Source organism: Aspergillus fumigatus, chromosome 4 (genome assembly GCF_000002655.1).
Source record: "Aspergillus fumigatus Af293 chromosome 4, whole genome shotgun sequence".
Taxonomy (NCBI): Eukaryota; Fungi; Ascomycota; class Eurotiomycetes; order Eurotiales; family Aspergillaceae; genus Aspergillus; species Aspergillus fumigatus.
Window position 1 is genome coordinate 3371113 of NC_007197.1, and position 15304 is coordinate 3386416.

General features: G+C 50.7%; 5 protein-coding genes across 5 annotated transcripts; 2 read left to right on the top strand and 3 right to left on the bottom strand.

Moving 5' to 3' along the window:
* Positions 1–46: 46 nt before the first annotated feature.
* AFUA_4G12900 (dolichyl-P-Man:Man(7)GlcNAc(2)-PP-dolichol alpha-1,6-mannosyltransferase) lies at positions 47–1901 on the bottom strand (the record flags this gene model as incomplete). Its single annotated transcript, XM_746449.1, has 3 exons — positions 47–1482; positions 1547–1822; positions 1886–1901. 3 exons carry the CDS (start codon positions 1899–1901, stop codon positions 47–49), a joined length of 1728 nt encoding a protein of 575 aa, XP_751542.1.
* Positions 1902–3564: 1663 nt separating this feature from the next.
* creB (uncharacterized protein) lies at positions 3565–7062 on the bottom strand (the record flags this gene model as incomplete). The annotated part of the gene is made up of 4 exons (XM_077804666.1): positions 6226–7062; positions 5884–6024; positions 5791–5804; positions 3565–5701 (listed from the first exon to the last, which is right to left on the bottom strand). The coding sequence occupies exons 1-4, from the start codon at positions 6259–6261 to the stop codon at positions 3565–3567; spliced, it is 2328 nt and encodes a 775-aa protein (XP_077660807.1). The 5' UTR covers positions 6262–7062.
* Positions 7063–9850: 2788 nt separating this feature from the next.
* Positions 9851–11851, top strand: AFUA_4G12920 (histidine--tRNA ligase; the record flags this gene model as incomplete). Its single annotated transcript, XM_746446.2, has 2 exons — positions 9851–11463; positions 11531–11851. Exons 1-2 carry the CDS (start codon positions 9970–9972, stop codon positions 11849–11851), a joined length of 1815 nt encoding a protein of 604 aa, XP_751539.1. The 5' UTR covers positions 9851–9969.
* Positions 11852–12168: 317 nt separating this feature from the next.
* AFUA_4G12930 (putative ubiquinone biosynthesis monooxgenase (Coq6)) lies at positions 12169–13839 on the bottom strand (the record flags this gene model as incomplete). The annotated part of the gene is made up of 2 exons (XM_746445.2): positions 13608–13839; positions 12169–13532 (listed from the first exon to the last, which is right to left on the bottom strand). Exons 1-2 carry the CDS (start codon positions 13774–13776, stop codon positions 12169–12171), a joined length of 1533 nt encoding a protein of 510 aa, XP_751538.1. The 5' UTR covers positions 13777–13839.
* A 661-nt stretch (positions 13840–14500) lies between these two features.
* AFUA_4G12940 (uncharacterized protein) lies at positions 14501–15095 on the top strand (the record flags this gene model as incomplete). The annotated part of the gene is made up of 2 exons (XM_746444.2): positions 14501–14929; positions 14979–15095. The coding sequence occupies exons 1-2, from the start codon at positions 14687–14689 to the stop codon at positions 15093–15095; spliced, it is 360 nt and encodes a 119-aa protein (XP_751537.1). The 5' UTR covers positions 14501–14686.
* Between the last annotated feature and the right edge of the window lie 209 nt (positions 15096–15304).

The window sequence follows — 15304 nt, forward strand, 5'->3', positions numbered from 1 at the left end:
TGACTTATCCAACAAGATCTATTAGAGAACAACAAACATAAAATTATCACCTAATACGCCGCAGGATCTTGATCTTAGGCTCCATCTTCAACTCCGCCCACCATCCGCGCGTGACATGTTTCCGAGCATAATCCCTAACCATCGTCCAGTACCGAGCACCCTCGGGACCAAGCACGATGCTAAACACCCGCTCCTCCAACTGCCCAGTAGCCTCATCGTCCGGACGCAGGACCCTCAGCCCCGCGAATCCATGGATCACCTCGACCTCCTCCCAGCTATGCGGCCGGCCCGATGCCCTCCGAACTTTCTTCTCCTCGCTCGGCTCAATGAGCACGTAGTCGAACCGTTTCCAGAAGGGAGGAAAGGCCTTGGTGGTCTCATCTTCCGTCTTGTCGTATCGCCAGACTGAACCTGAACCCGGAGCTGAGCCCGCGCTCTCGACGGTGGCGAGCTCGCTGTTTTGGGCCGTTTTTGCGGGCATCTGGGGGGGAGGCATCTCCAGAAACCTGGTGACGCCTGTCTGGCAGGCGAGGTTGCCGAGGTAGACGTTGATGACGGGTTTGGTGTTGTTGGCGTGGGTGTGGAGGGTGGTGAGCGCGCGAGCGCCGGGATAGTTTGCCGATGAGACCGGCAGGAGGACGAAATTCGAAAGGAAGAATGAAGCAGCTGTTGAGGCAATTAGCGCGAGGGAGAGAAGACGGTAGATGATAGATTTTGCGCGGTGCGTCCAGATGTAGGCAGCGCCTTGGGCAGCGGCGGCTGTTAAGGGTGGGATTATGTATGCGATAAAACGCCATTCCTTGTGCGGCTGAGCGCTGTAGATGACGACAAAGACAAGCGATGGGATAATGATGTATGCTGTGGAAGATCGGGTGGATGGATGCGTGAGGGCGAATGGGAGTGCGAGGAGATAGGTCAAGGGGTTCAGCAACAGGCGCGGGATGGCGCTGCTGAAATAAAAGTGCCACGGGTGCGTTCCCCATGCGGAGGCTTGCCCTGCGAGAACATTGAACTTGAATGCAGCGAGCTCTGGCCACAACGGGAACTGCTGCCAGAAGAACGAATCCACTGACACGGTGATGGCCAGTCCAACCACAAGTCCTAGAGCTCCGGCTGGGATGATCTCCTGTACGATTCGGATTCGACCCGTAGAAAACAGACACAGCGTATGCGCAGCCAGCAATAGGGCCAACTCAGACCGGAAAATGATACCGGCTATCGTCAACAAGAACAATCCCACTCGGCATCTCTTCCTATAGACAGCGGGAGCTACAGGTTCCGGGAGCAGAGCTCGCATTGCCAATGTAGTAATGCCAAAGGCAAACATGTTGGAGAGAGTCCTCGAGGCATAGTAGATGATATGGAATTGGCTCGCTTGGAACAGTAGATACCAAATGGCCGTAGTCTTTCCGAACGCTCGCCGTACACCAAGCGCGAACGAGATCAGCGACACGGAATTGAACAGGCCTAGGATACCTCGAGCTACATGAAGAATAACATCAGCTAATAGATTCGCGAATCAAAGCGCAAGCTAGGAAGAGCATACCGAGAGCTTGCTTATCAATACTCTCGTTCAACCAGATGAACGGCTGCGACAGCCCAGACAAAACAACAGCCCCAACAAAGGTCCGAGGCACCGCTCCTGGAAACGTCGAATGATCATAACGGGCTAGGATGCCAGAGACATCACCCGTAGGAATACCATATTTCAGGATATCGTGTATAGCCTGTATATGGAACGACTCCTCGACCTTGGTGTAGGGAGCAACGAGCAGGTGGAGACAAACGAGGACCGGAAGCAACACGATCAACAACAGGAACACTAAACAAGACATCAGCAATTACCGAGTTGTATTTTCAACATAGCAATTGGAGTCATTCCTACCAACATTACTTCCCATTGTGCTGTGGCAAGAAGGTTAATCATAAAGCCCGGTCCGCAGGCCAAGTGAAATAAGTCATTTATTCTAGGCTCAGCAGAGCTCCCATTTTCCCCACAGCCAACTAAGTCATCTCCGCCTCGTCCTGTATCACCACAGTCCGACTCCAACTCTCCACGATCCCTTTCATTACGTGCAAGCACAGCGAGCAGTCGCAAAGATGTTTCTCTTTGGTCTCGGAAAACTCGTTTACGGTGCGCACCGTCTCCCGTCCCATATGGCCCCAGTCAACTAACCCCATCGCAGTATGTTGTCTATTAATCAACGCCGTGGCTGTCCTCTCTGAAGATCGATTCCTGGCACGAAGTACGCTATCCTATCCCCTTTGCTCTATGTCTCCTTCTACCGCGCTGCTCAAGCTCCACCAACGCAATACCGATGCTGAGACTGACGGACTGCTCTAGTTGGATGGGGCCGCACACAGACAGACCCTGCCTTCGGCGCGACATACGACAGCACAAGTATCAAGGCCAAATCCGTGAATCTGATCGCTAGTGTCCGGACCGTGATGCGAAGTAAGCTACTCTCAATTTTGCCGTCCATTTTTGCCTGTTCTGTTGCTTCGTTGGATCGGAAGTTGGGCTACATGGGGCTGAGCTAACCGTTGTCGACCTGGTTGCAGTACCTCTAATCGTGATTAATACGACGATAATCATCTACGAGCTCATTCTTGGGTGAGCGGTGCCCTTGCATAACCTTGTTTTCGCCTTATGGAAGGATTTGGGTCATCGTAATTTCTCGGGGGCCCTTCAATCGCACGATCGGCCTGTCTCTACACAATGGAATGGGCACAACAAGCTGCAGCTTACCGTATAGGACGAGTGAGCCATGAGGAATAGGATACGCCATCAGTGATTGTCCGACTACGAGAGCTCGTGTTGCAAATTGCATGATTGACAGATGATATGATTGATTCCCAGCAAGTTGTCCTTTGATTATCATGTCCCAGATTCATGCGACAATTTTATATTTCACGAACATCGTTGGTGTTCTCAGTCGTATGTGCATATGCGCACCCCGATTGACACATGGACCTCTTAAACCAAAGAAACAGATAAATCCCGACTGTTCTATGGCAATGAAAAGACCAGGAAGGTGCTGCAACAGAGTACCTGCCGGACTCAGAGGACAATATCCACCTTGTAGATCCACTGCCACATGTCCCAAGAGAACACTTTTGACTTTTCGAAAGCCATACGAATATTCTCATGACCATGAAGTTGAATGTTACCTGTACACCGTTCCCGTTTCACTTGAAGTCAAGAAAAACAGAAAAAAAATCATCCGCTGAACACCTCATGTACGCCACTGTGAGACCCGGGCATGGGTATCACAACATCGACCGTACGGAAAAGAAGATAGACACATAGATGCGTGAAATGTGACGAACATCGAAGGAAAGAGAAAATAAGACAAGATCGGTCCATTAAATCGCAGCTACTTTGACAGCAAACCGTGCCGTAGGTGTCATCTCGCCGCAGATCGTAGATACCGGGACCGAAGGGGAAGATATGATGATACACCAAGCGAATACATATGTACGGTAAAGATCCGGGTATTATGTGCAAAACTAGGTATGCAAGTTCGTTGAAATGCATCATGTCGACCTTCAAGATAATGGTCGCTATGACAGAATGCTGAACGACTTCTTTCTGAGACTGAAACTTCTCCATTTTCCATGTCCGGTACGTTCATGTTTGGAGTCTTTGTGGTTCACTTGCTCGTCCTCTCTTATCGTAGGCTTGCCGAGCTGGGGTGAATTTGGTGGCTGGTCGTGATTTGGAGGTGATTGTTGTTGTTGTTGTTGCTGTTGTTGCTCTGATGTTGGGCCAGTCTGCGAAAGGGTTGAATGCTCCGGGATAGGTACAGGCGGTAGATCCGACGACACACTCCGCGTCTCTTTGTCCTTGCCGAGCCTGTGACTCAAGCTTTTGCTGCCCCGTTTCAATCGGCTCAGACTACCACCTTGTTTCTCCTTGCCGTTTTCATGGCTAAGGCGACGGTCTTCCTCGGCCTTGGACGCTTTGCTCATTTCTAGCGCGGCTTTTAGCTCAGCTTCCTCACGGCGTTGGTTCTCCTTCATTCTTGCTTCCTGTTCCTTGCGGCGCAGCTTTTCAGCCTTTTCTCTTTCCTTCTCAGCCGCTTTTCGTTCCTTTTCTTCCCGGGCCCGTTCCTTCTTGGCCAGCGCATCATTCTTTGGTGGGGTTGCAACTGTGGTGACTCTCTCCGGAACGGGAGGGACAGGAGGGGTCTGAGAAAGCGGAGAGAGCGGAGAAAGCGGAGAGAGCGGAGAAAGCGGACTGAAAGGAGCGCTCTCGGGGTCTCCATGCTCGTGGTGAGTAGAAAGCTGAGGCGCGGTAGGGGCTCGCCTAAGGCCATTCGGCCGGAGGTTATCTTCGTGGGAAGGGATCTGAGAAGCGCTGTGCACGTGGGCCAAAGGCGACTGAGGGAACCCGTTCTGCTTCAAGATAGTGTCATTTGCGTCGGTAGCCGCCAGATTCGAGTCCATATTCTCCTGTTCCTGTTCCTTCAAGACAGCCTCAAGGGTAGTTTCCTGGTAGAAGAGAACATAAGCACATGCTAGACCCGGCTTATCGCCAAAAAAGTTTTTGACATAGTTCTTGTCCACCGGCTCGACCATCTCGTCATCGAAAAGCAGCCATCCTCGATCTTCAGTTTTGATGATCGCAACATAGTGTCCGTGATATGGCCCACCACCAATATGCACCACGACCGCATACAGCTCGTAGAGGCGATCGGGGTCTTCGGCGTCATCGGTGGTATTGAACAGACGGAGATGATATGGATAAACCACTCGATGGAACAATTTCTGCAGTCTCTGAAGGTCCTCTGTGTATTTGAACCGTTTGAGGTGTAATGCTAGGATGCGCGGCAAGCGCTTGATTTTCATCCTCTTTTCAGCCTCTTGAAGACCACCACAGTTGTCACAGTGGAATTTATTTCGTTCACAGAGCATCTCCTCGGCGGAAAATTTCCTTAAGCAAGATGTGACTGATGAATGTTGCTCCAGATCCACGGAAAGGTCCAAAAACACTTCGTCACGCTGAGATACCTTTTCGCATGTAAGGCACTGCGTTTCTGAGGTCAAGAGACCTTCAAATAGTTCGTGAACCCAGCGAGTAGTATTGGGAGTCTTCGAGCCGGTACTCGACGATTGATCTACGGAGTCAGCAGTCTCTGGCGCAGGAAGGCTTTTTTCTATAGGAGGCTGTTTGGAAGCCTCGGCTTCGACGTTAGCGACAACTTCGTTGAGTAATAGATTCAGAAATTCATGTGCATCTTGATGCATGGCCGTCCTGAACATTTCGTGGTCTCGCCTGAGGACCTCCAAGAACTGTTGCGGACGTATAATGCCGATGCGGGACTGACTCCCAACGACGGACTCGAAAATGTCCTTCAAAGATGTAAAGAGTGACTCAGACATGCCGTAGCTTGAGGCGTTGTTCTGTGTTTCCAGGAGAGGGAGGGTCTGCAGTGCCATCTTCTTCTTATATTCTGGCGAGTCCTTGTCCTCGGGCTTCTGCTGCGGATTTGGCGGCATGCCAGGTCGCTGAGCATTGGCAGCTTTCTGCTTCTCAGCTTGAGCTTCCGCTTCCAGCTGCGCGTTCGGGTTCGGATAACGGAGACTCTTCGCCAGTGCGGCTTCCAAACTCTCTATCGGCGTCCTCGTAGGATAATTGATCACCGCTTCGCGAAAAGGAACCGAGTAATAGAGACATTGCAATATCGAATTACAGTAGCTGGCGAGATATAAGTTTCAGCAATGTTTCTCTCCATAGTCCTTCTTGTCCTTCTAGGGTGACTCGATGTTATGGGCGAGATGACTTACCATGTATTTCCATACTAAAGCAGGACGGAATGTCAGCAAGTTGAACTGGGCGCATTATAGAACAGCAATCCGGTAGTACGATAACCATCTTACATTCTCCATGCCATAAAACTTGTCGCTTCCATCCTCCCTAATCGGGCCCATGTCCAGTAGCCTCTTTTCTAGAGGCGTCATCGGGGGAGGCTGTGGTTCTTTTTTGGCGGGGACCGCTCCGACCGAAGGCGCAGTAGATCCCTAGGTAAACAAGGTGACAAATCAGCAATTGACCAAAGCGGCGAGGAAATGAAAAAATAATGAAGATGGGGATAGAGAGCGTCTTTATCTAGCTTCCATAAAGCTCACAAGTAGAAGACAAAACATGGCGCCAGGCAAAGGGAAAGCCCTCCGGCCTAGAAAGCCTGACCGGTAGGCACAGGGACGGGTTAAAGGACATACCCCATTATGGCGAAAACTCCTCAGGAACGACCCCATGCTTGTCACAAAGTATCTCTATTCGTAGAATCCGGCTTCATCTGGTGACCTCCGCGGGAAAGGAAGCCGATGCCAGCGACGCTGGGCGTGTGCGGAGTTCGTCGCAGGGAACGCGCGAGGGATGACGATGCGGTAGAATATACGGGTAGTGACCGAACAAGAAACAGTTGGCGATCAAGGAAGGCGGAGATATGGGGAATTCAAGAGTATCTCAATCAACAGTACAACCAACGGAATCTGAGAAGAGAAAAAGGCGTAGAATTTTGATCAGAGGAAGAGAGATATCGCGGTGGAGCGTTGTTGAACGGTAGCGCAAGAGAGACAGGCGGGACTACCCCATATGTTGAGAGGAATACAGCGGTTGAAAGAGGCTTCCACAAAGGTTGTGAAGAGTGAGAAAAACGAATTGACGCGACAGATTGACAGCAAGAACTCGTTAGAACGGATATGAGTACAGAGATCAGAGAGCGGATAAAAAGATGAGAGAAGTAGAGAGAGCGAGCGGGCAGGTGGTTATCTGGGAACAGAGGCGAGCAGCACGAGGACGTTGACGAAGCACTGACTTGACCTTAGTCTCTCCATGCAAACGGGAGTTAATAAGACCAAACCATAATTAATCTCCGGACTACTAGACACACTACTCCGTAGACTGCTAGTTAGTCCACTGCTAGTCATTTAATTATGACGGAGAGAGTAAAGGGCGGGTCCGAGCGAGTTTGGGGGGCGAATGAACCGTTTGGGGTCATTGGTGGACTGGAGTCAGACGATTCTTTGAGCGTCTATCTACATGGAAGGTATGATTCTTTAGAGACTGCAAAATTATAGAGCTGTGATTTTTACGTGCGCAAATTCATTTTTAGTGATTTTGAATGTTCCTTTTTTGTAAGGTATGGTCAGGTCAGAATATGCCTCAAAGAACCTGTCACTATGGAGAAAACTCTTGTCAATACCTCTTGAACGGAGTATGTTATCATAATACCACTGAAAGTACAGGTAGGCTTGTGTAACTAAGCGGGTTACCCGAAACTGTAAGGTAGATACTTTGCAACTTGACATCTTTGCAACTTGACATCAGACCAGTCTTTCCACTCCAGTAATAATATGTGGAAAACTGGATATAGTAATCCATCACAAAGGAACAAGGGACTCACTATTGCTACGAAATCTCCTAAGTCAGTCGACCCGACTGTGTCCGAATTGCTGCGTTGGATGTCCAAGTGCAGATTACATTCCGAACTAATTGATACAGGGGAATCGGATAAATCTAGGCCAAGTCTACCACACTATGGGGGTGAAGCGACAATATCATTCTTGAAAACCAGTCTGACGTTAAACAGATCACTAAGAATAGTAGAGCGAGACTCCTATTGCCATGGCGTAGGTAGGTCACTGTACTTTGAAAAGCCACCTTCAAGCCTGGTCTTCGTTAAGACGGGTATTCTGATTTGGTACCAGCCCATTGGCAATGGCTCAGGCTTGTGTTAATGGCTTAGCTGGGCTTACCTGGTGTTACAGTTGCACACAGTGGATCGAGTTCCTGGAGGCGTAGGCCAACTGATTTTCCGCTGATACAGGTACGTAAGTCAATTCTCAGGGCTTGATTAGTTTCGCTACGACTTCAGGAATCTGAGCACTCGCAATATCCTACTCCATATCGGCGATCAAGGCGGACATCGCTGACTTTGAGTCTTGGATTTCTAATCCTGTGGTGAAATACAGCATAGATTCTGACCGGTCTGAGCTCAGCGGCCATCTTGGCACTCCTTGTCTTATTAATAAGGTTCTGACAGCCTGAGTCCTAAGGCCATAAATTCGACAAAATTGAATCCTATTGTTGGAGTTGAATTACCACCAAAAATAGTCTCTTTGGAACTTCCTCCTTCCCCCCTTTCCCCCCCGCGGCATATGGACTGATGTTTGAATTGCTATCAGTAGTACCTTATCTTGAAAAATGAGGGAGAAGATGTAAGGTACTGTAACGTATATGTCAAGGCAATCCAGCCACCGAACCACGTGGAAACACAAGGATGATAAGACAATTCCGGTTATGTATGTAGCCAATCGTCAAATTTTATCAACCCCACATTGTTCCATGAACCCGTTCTGTGATACTAGACAATACATGGAATGCACAATGCGGTATGTTTTGCTGCCGTACGGAACTCAAAAGGTACCTGAATAGGCTGAATCTAGTCTAGGTACCTACAGAGTATATTAGGTACGCTGCGAAGTCGTCAGGTAGTTTTAACGGTAACTAGTTCAGGAAAACATCCTGGCATAATAACCAGAGATCATTAACCTGGGCATTCTTCAAAGAATAAGAGCTACCGACCACAGTTCAGTGGGTGCAGGCCAGCCATAACCCGCTTCTTGAGTGACAGATCGGCAGCGGCTGGTTAAAATCTAGAAATAGTTAAGAATTCCAACCAGGGACCGAGTCCTACGCACTGGACCCAACAACCAACACCCGCAGTGACATCCAATGGGACCTGGGGAAGGGTCATCGTAGACGACGAATGAAAGTGCCAGCTTTTATTTGGTTTTCTGGGCCATGTGCCACCCCCTCGCGTGGGGTTAAACTTGGAGCCAATCATAGTACAATAATGTGGGGCATAAATACCTCATTGTACTCGGATTTACTTGCTCAGGGAAGATCTCGGTATGCATTTCAACACTGGTCTTGAACTTGGTCAAATAGGTATGTTCGGCCGGTACTTTCGCTCCAGGGATAATAATGCTGAATCCAACAGCAGGTACGAGTAGGCTGGGCCGTCAGGATGACGCTCGTTTTGAATTGCTCAGGATCCGCTTTAGCTGTGCGGTTGGATGACCTCGTCGCAAAATATGGTGATCATGTGTACTGTCAGGCAATATGGACAATGCAAGTACTGATAAATAGGTAGAGCTCTCAACGGCGTTAATATGTCAGCTGTCAAGGACTCTGATATGGAGATCGACGATCGTACGGAGGACATTTACCCCACTTCACTGAAGCTCGATTTACGGAAACTATGGGGTAGTCTCAAACCTTCGGAAACATGTGCCTAGGTTGTGTAATTCGACTCTGTGTGATGCTTCTGTCTGGATCTTCCTGTTCCATGATAGCCAGGATTTGCCCCGTTCTCCGGCCGGAGAGGGCTTCAAAGCTCACTATGCCTTCAAGAAGGTACACCATGAGTGAATACGGGCGATCAATGAAGTCCTAGAGCGAAGTAACGAAATTTCTTGGACGAATAGTAAGGCCCTCAGTTTAGATTGAGTAGAAACTGCTGATAGCCTAAATTCACCTTGTGTTGGTTCGTCACTGCGCTGTGTACACTACAATTACTCCGTCATTGGCTCGGCTTCATGAAACCCAGTCTCTTTCCGGCCTGCTGAGTGTCTAAAGCTTCTCCCTCAATCTTGTACTGAATAAGCTCTTTCATAGAACCATGGCGGAGCGTGGTGTCGTAAACACCACTAGTTAGTCTACTCCGTACAGAGAGGGTTTGGAGGGAAAGATTAACACGTGACTTGCCCTAAGCGAAAGCCCTGAATCCCTGTTTGAGAGCCGGGCTCGGAGAAATTTGCTATTTCAAGCAACTCTTCGGAAAAAGGGCGAAATAGAGTCAGAAACAACAGCAGATCATCAGACTGACCAGAGAAATATAGAGAGTCTTCGATTTATTGTCTACCAGCCGGCTCTGCTTCACGGTTCCAATCCCTTGGATGAAGTTCAACTTTCAATCCGGCTTTTTGCGCTCTGCACGACAAGCAATTGTTGATCCTATTGTCGTCGTACCTGTCCGTCGGACCCTTCCCAGCGCAGCAGCCGTCCGCCCAACAACCCTCACTCTCTCTTCCAGCGACCCCACCATCCCCCACTACCGCCACTCTTCTTCCCTCACCCTCAGATATTCGCGCCCGGTAGACACGATGCCAAAGGATAACAAGAATTCCTTCAACCTCAAGACGCCCAAGGGCACAAAGGACTGGTCCGGGTCCGACGTACTCCTCCGCGACCGGATCTTCTCGACCATTGCCGATGTCTTCAAGCGTCACGGCGGCACGGCGCTCGACACACCCGTTTTCGAGCTGCGTGAGATCCTGGCCGGAAAATATGGCGAGGACTCCAAGCTTATCTACGACCTCCAGGATCAAGGTGGCGAGCTCTGCTCTCTTCGCTACGATCTGACCGTCCCCTTTGCTCGCTGGCTCGCCATGAACCCCGACGTGCGCAGCATCAAACGCTACCACATTGCCAAGGTGTATCGCCGTGATCAGCCTGCTGTGAGCAAGGGCCGCATGCGCGAGTTCTACCAATGTGATTTTGATATTGCCGGTGCTTTTGATCCTATGGTTTCCGATGCAGAGGTTCTACGGATCGTGACAGAAGTCTTTGAGGAGCTTGGATGGCAGGGGCGTTATACTATCAAGGCCAACCACCGAAAGATCCTGGACGGTGTCTTCGAGGTCTGCGGGGTGCCGCCCGAGAAGATCCGTCCTATCTCTAGCGCCGTTGATAAGCTGGATAAAATGTCCTGGGCCGATGTGCGGAAGGAAATGGTCGAGGAGAAGGGACTGCATGGCGAGGTGGCTGACAAGATCGAGAAGTACGTGGCTGGCAAGGGCGCTCGGGATCTACTCGAGTCCCTATGGAAGGACGAGTCTTTAACTGCGAACGCGTCGGCCAAGGCTGGTCTGGAGGAGATGGGATTGCTCATGGACTACCTTGAAGCCTTCGGATGTCTCGACAAAATTTCCTTTGACATGTCTCTGGCGCGAGGACTGGACTACTACACAGGTGTCATCTACGAGGTTGTTACGGAAGGTTCTGCGCCTGCCATCTCGTCCTCCGCCCCCGAAGCACAGAAGCTCCAGAAGTCCGGAAAGAAGGACAAGTCCAAGAGCGGAAACCTCGACGATGAGGACAGATCAAACGACCCTACACTAGGTGTTGGCAGTGTTGCCGCGGGTGGCCGCTACGACAACCTCGTAGGCATGTTCTTGCCCAAGGCTCAGATTCCTTGTGTTGGTGTCTCATTCGGAGTCGACCGTATCTTCTCCATCACCAAGGCCAGACTCGAACGGGAAAAGAGCACCGAGGCACTGCGCAGCAGCGAAGTCGATGTCTTTGTCATGGCCTTTGGTGGAAAGGGCTTCACCGGTATGCTCAAGGAGCGTATGGATGTATGCCAGAGACTCTGGAACGCTGGAATCAAGGTAAGCCTCTTTCGCGATTGTCTCTACACAGTATAAGCAGAGAGTCCAGCTGATTGTTCCCATGTAGGCTGAATTCTCCTACAAGATCAAGCCCAAACTCCCCCAACAATTCAAGGCAGCCGAACAAGGAGGCGTCCCCTTCGCCGTCATCCTCGGCGAGGACGAACTCGCCGCTGGCCAGGTTCGTATTAAGGAATTGGGACTCGAGGAAGGCCATCCGGAGAAGGAAGGTGTGCTGGTCGACCTGGCTGCCCTCACCGACGAGGTCAAAGCCAGACTGGCCAAGAAACAGAGCCAGACGTCAGCGAAGGCAGATATTTCCGGCGTAACGCAACAGCTTGAAGCCATCAAGGTTGAAGCTCCCAAGACCGAGGATGCGGGGGTTTAATTAAGCGGGGATACGTCACATATAGCAGGCTATTCACATACAAAAGACATGTAGAAAACGAGAAGCAGGGCCGATGAGTTCCTGCAAGATTCCAAAATACCCAGTTTAGATTGCAGTTGAATTCGGAGCATGACATGCAAAAGTTTATTTAACATTCCATTTCTTTTTATTCCGGTTACTTGGGTTCCCACCCTGATAGTGTACATGTGGAGTACTGTAAGCTACAGGATTCTGCCTCTGTCGAAAACTAACATACACACGAATGACAATGGATAATAGAAGTGAGAGGTGACATGACGGCTGAGGCAGAAGCAGTCTCAGCCCTGCGCATTTTTCATTAAGAAACTCTTGACAAACGGTAAGCGGTCAATGACATCGAGACCAAAGCTCCGAGCCCAAGTAACCGGCCCCTGTCCGGGCACATTATACAGCTTGTGCAGGACATCGCAGGCAGCGCCGATCTTGGCGTTTGTGGCGTATCGCTCTGCGGCATACCGCTCCAGAGTCAGGATATCACCGACATCCATCCCGTGGTTGACGGCGTACTCGATCGTCTTGGAGAGGGAAGCCACGTCCCCGAGACCGAGGTTGAGACCTTGCCCGGCCAGTGGGTGGATGACGTGGGCCGCGTCACCGACCAGAGCTACTCGGGGCGAAATGTAGCTCGATGCGTGGCGAAAGCGTAGCGGGAAGGAGGCCACGCTGCCTTCTTGAACTCCGTTGACCATAGGAGGGATGTGGGATGGCTGAGGGGTATGTTGCAGGCGCCATGTAAGTTCGTCTTCGTGGGGATTCTCAGCATCGGCGATCGGGTTTGCTGGGCGTTCCATGTTTATCATATACTTGAGATCGGCCATGGAAAGACGGAACGCAGCGTTTACCATGGCGATGAAGGCTCTCGGCGACAGAGACTTCAGGTAGGCTGCATTTTCGACAGTGGTGGACCAGACTAGAGTTGCGGTGTTGTTGGGAAGAGGAAGCAGAGCAACAGGACCGCCTAAGGATGGCAGGAAACGCTGGTAGGCAGTTCTGGTGCCGGTGGGAAATGCAGGCGAAACGGGTTCCGACAGAGATAGGGTGGCTACTACACCATGCCTATCGTAGTCCCAGCCATCCGTCGTGATGCCCGCCCAGCGACGAACGGGACTGTTGATACCGTCGGCACCGACCAAGAGCCTGGCAGCAATGCGCGAAGGTGCCTGGGATTGTCCCGCGGGGCCAGAAGGAGAGAGTGACAGAACCGGCCAAGCCGACAGATCCGGCCCACTCGAGTAATCAATGCCATTCTCTATCGACGAAACCGTTGTATTTGAGAAGATGGAAAGATTCTCTTCACCTGATACCTCGATACGTGATAGCAGGCCACGGACAAGATTCGCATTCTCCGTCATCGTCGCTACAGTGGGGAGATCCTCGAAGGGAGATGTTTCCATGGACCAGTCGAATGATATGCGCGATCCTGTCTCTCCGTCCCAAACCTGCATCTCCTGGTACACCTGAGCACGACTCGCATCGACATGATCCCACGCACCGATTCTCTGGAGGAACGACACAGATGACGGTGTCAAACTGCTGACTCGGTTGGAGAACTGGTGCGGTTCGAGCTTCCACGAGCGGGCCTTGCTTAGATCCTGTGTCTCAATAAGAGCGACCTTGAGTTTTGAAGTGGCTGGAGAAGCTCCTGTACGAGGTTAGTACGGCTAAATCACTGTGTATCAACTCAATTGCGCGAATTGAGTGCGAATAGGAGCCATACTGAGAGCGGCCAATAGCCCCAGGCCCGCAGGGCCTCCTCCGACACAAACTACATCATAGATCTCGGGTACAGAGGAGGGTTGAGTCGCGAATCTCCTGCGTAACACAGCCCCCGATCGACAGGAGGGACAGATATAGGGCCGGAGCGCCGACCGAGAAAGAGGGCGCATGGTGAGCCTAAAGCGTACGGAGTACAGTCTGAAAGTCGATCATCAGATCACCTCGTTTTGGCGATACGCCGAGCCGGTCGACGGAGATGCAAACGCAACAAACACCTTCCCCTATGTGGTATTATTAGCATAAGACGATGATGAGCATCATGCCATCGAGCGAATTCTTCAGGACCGAAACAGTAACTGATAGAGAGGTATAGCTTTGTCACACAGCTGCAGCCACAGCAAACAAGCGACTCGCAGCCGTATCCTGTCCAATGCCAGATGCTCAATCGGGATATCCGAGAGTACAACCGTCCATGGAGATCACCTTAGTTCGACACTGATGGATTAGTACCCCAACGAATAAGCATCACTATAAGCGGACGTGATCCCTAACTGTCCTATCACTTATCAATTCTTCATCAATTCACTGCCACACCCCATGCACGACGTGGTGCTGCGGCAGACTGCAACTCCGCCACCACGACGAGTCTGCTCTCGGACTAACCCGTACAACTTCCATCATACGAATCCCATTGTAGCTGAATGATCATTACAGAATCTGGAGCCAATGAACACTGAAACCCTGTCCCATTTGCCACTGAGATGCCCGAGATGCATTGCGAATGCACTGTAATACCGTGGCCCCCCAGTCGAGAGAGAAAAGTACTTTGTAGGAGGTGGCTGAGATGAGGTCCATTGTTAGAGGTATATTATGCCGATATCTCGTGAACGACTGCTATAACTGGCGGATGATCTTCGTTAAACTAGAGGCCTCAACTGACTAACTCAATTATGCTTGTTGGTTTGCTTCTTTGCTCGTAGCATTTCCCTTGATATTTTATACAATTAGTTGGCCTTTTAAGATCAAAGTCACCAGTAGAGAGGGAGTGACACCATCCACTACGCCTCCCGCCGTTAACAAATGGCATCAACTTCAACGCCAGCGTCAAGGTCAAGGTCAACATCGACTTCTACCTCCAAATTCAGCACTACGGTCACAGCCTCTACACCGTCAACCCTCCAGCTCAGCGCCAACTTTGCAGGCGCGCATACTAAGTCCCATGCGGGAAACTCCAATGCCGTGGGATACGACCATGAGACCTACCTTCAGTTAACGGCCGGCGAGAAAGCGAAAGAGAAGACGCCGAACCAGGTATACCGAGAGGTGAGTGATCCCTACCAGAAAAGACGCAATGCGACTGACGTTATTGCAGGAGCGAGCTCGGAGACGCACGACGAGGGCATTGGATCCAGCTATCCTAGAACCTCAGGGCGATCCGAGCCCGATTGACTTTGAATGCGCCGAGGTTCAGTCGAAGCGGGACTGGTAGATGAAGGTGTATTAAGCCTCAAGACATCAAAGTTCTTCTACCCTACCCAGCATGCAGACTTGGCCTGGATGTGTATGTATCGATTGGGGGTACGGCATGGGACTGACTGATAACTACCGAACTATACCGCCGCAAGAGCTGCCAGTGAACAGACAAGAAAAGACGCCCTCCGGGGATTATCAAGTAACCAGAATCGCTGCCTTGTAAAG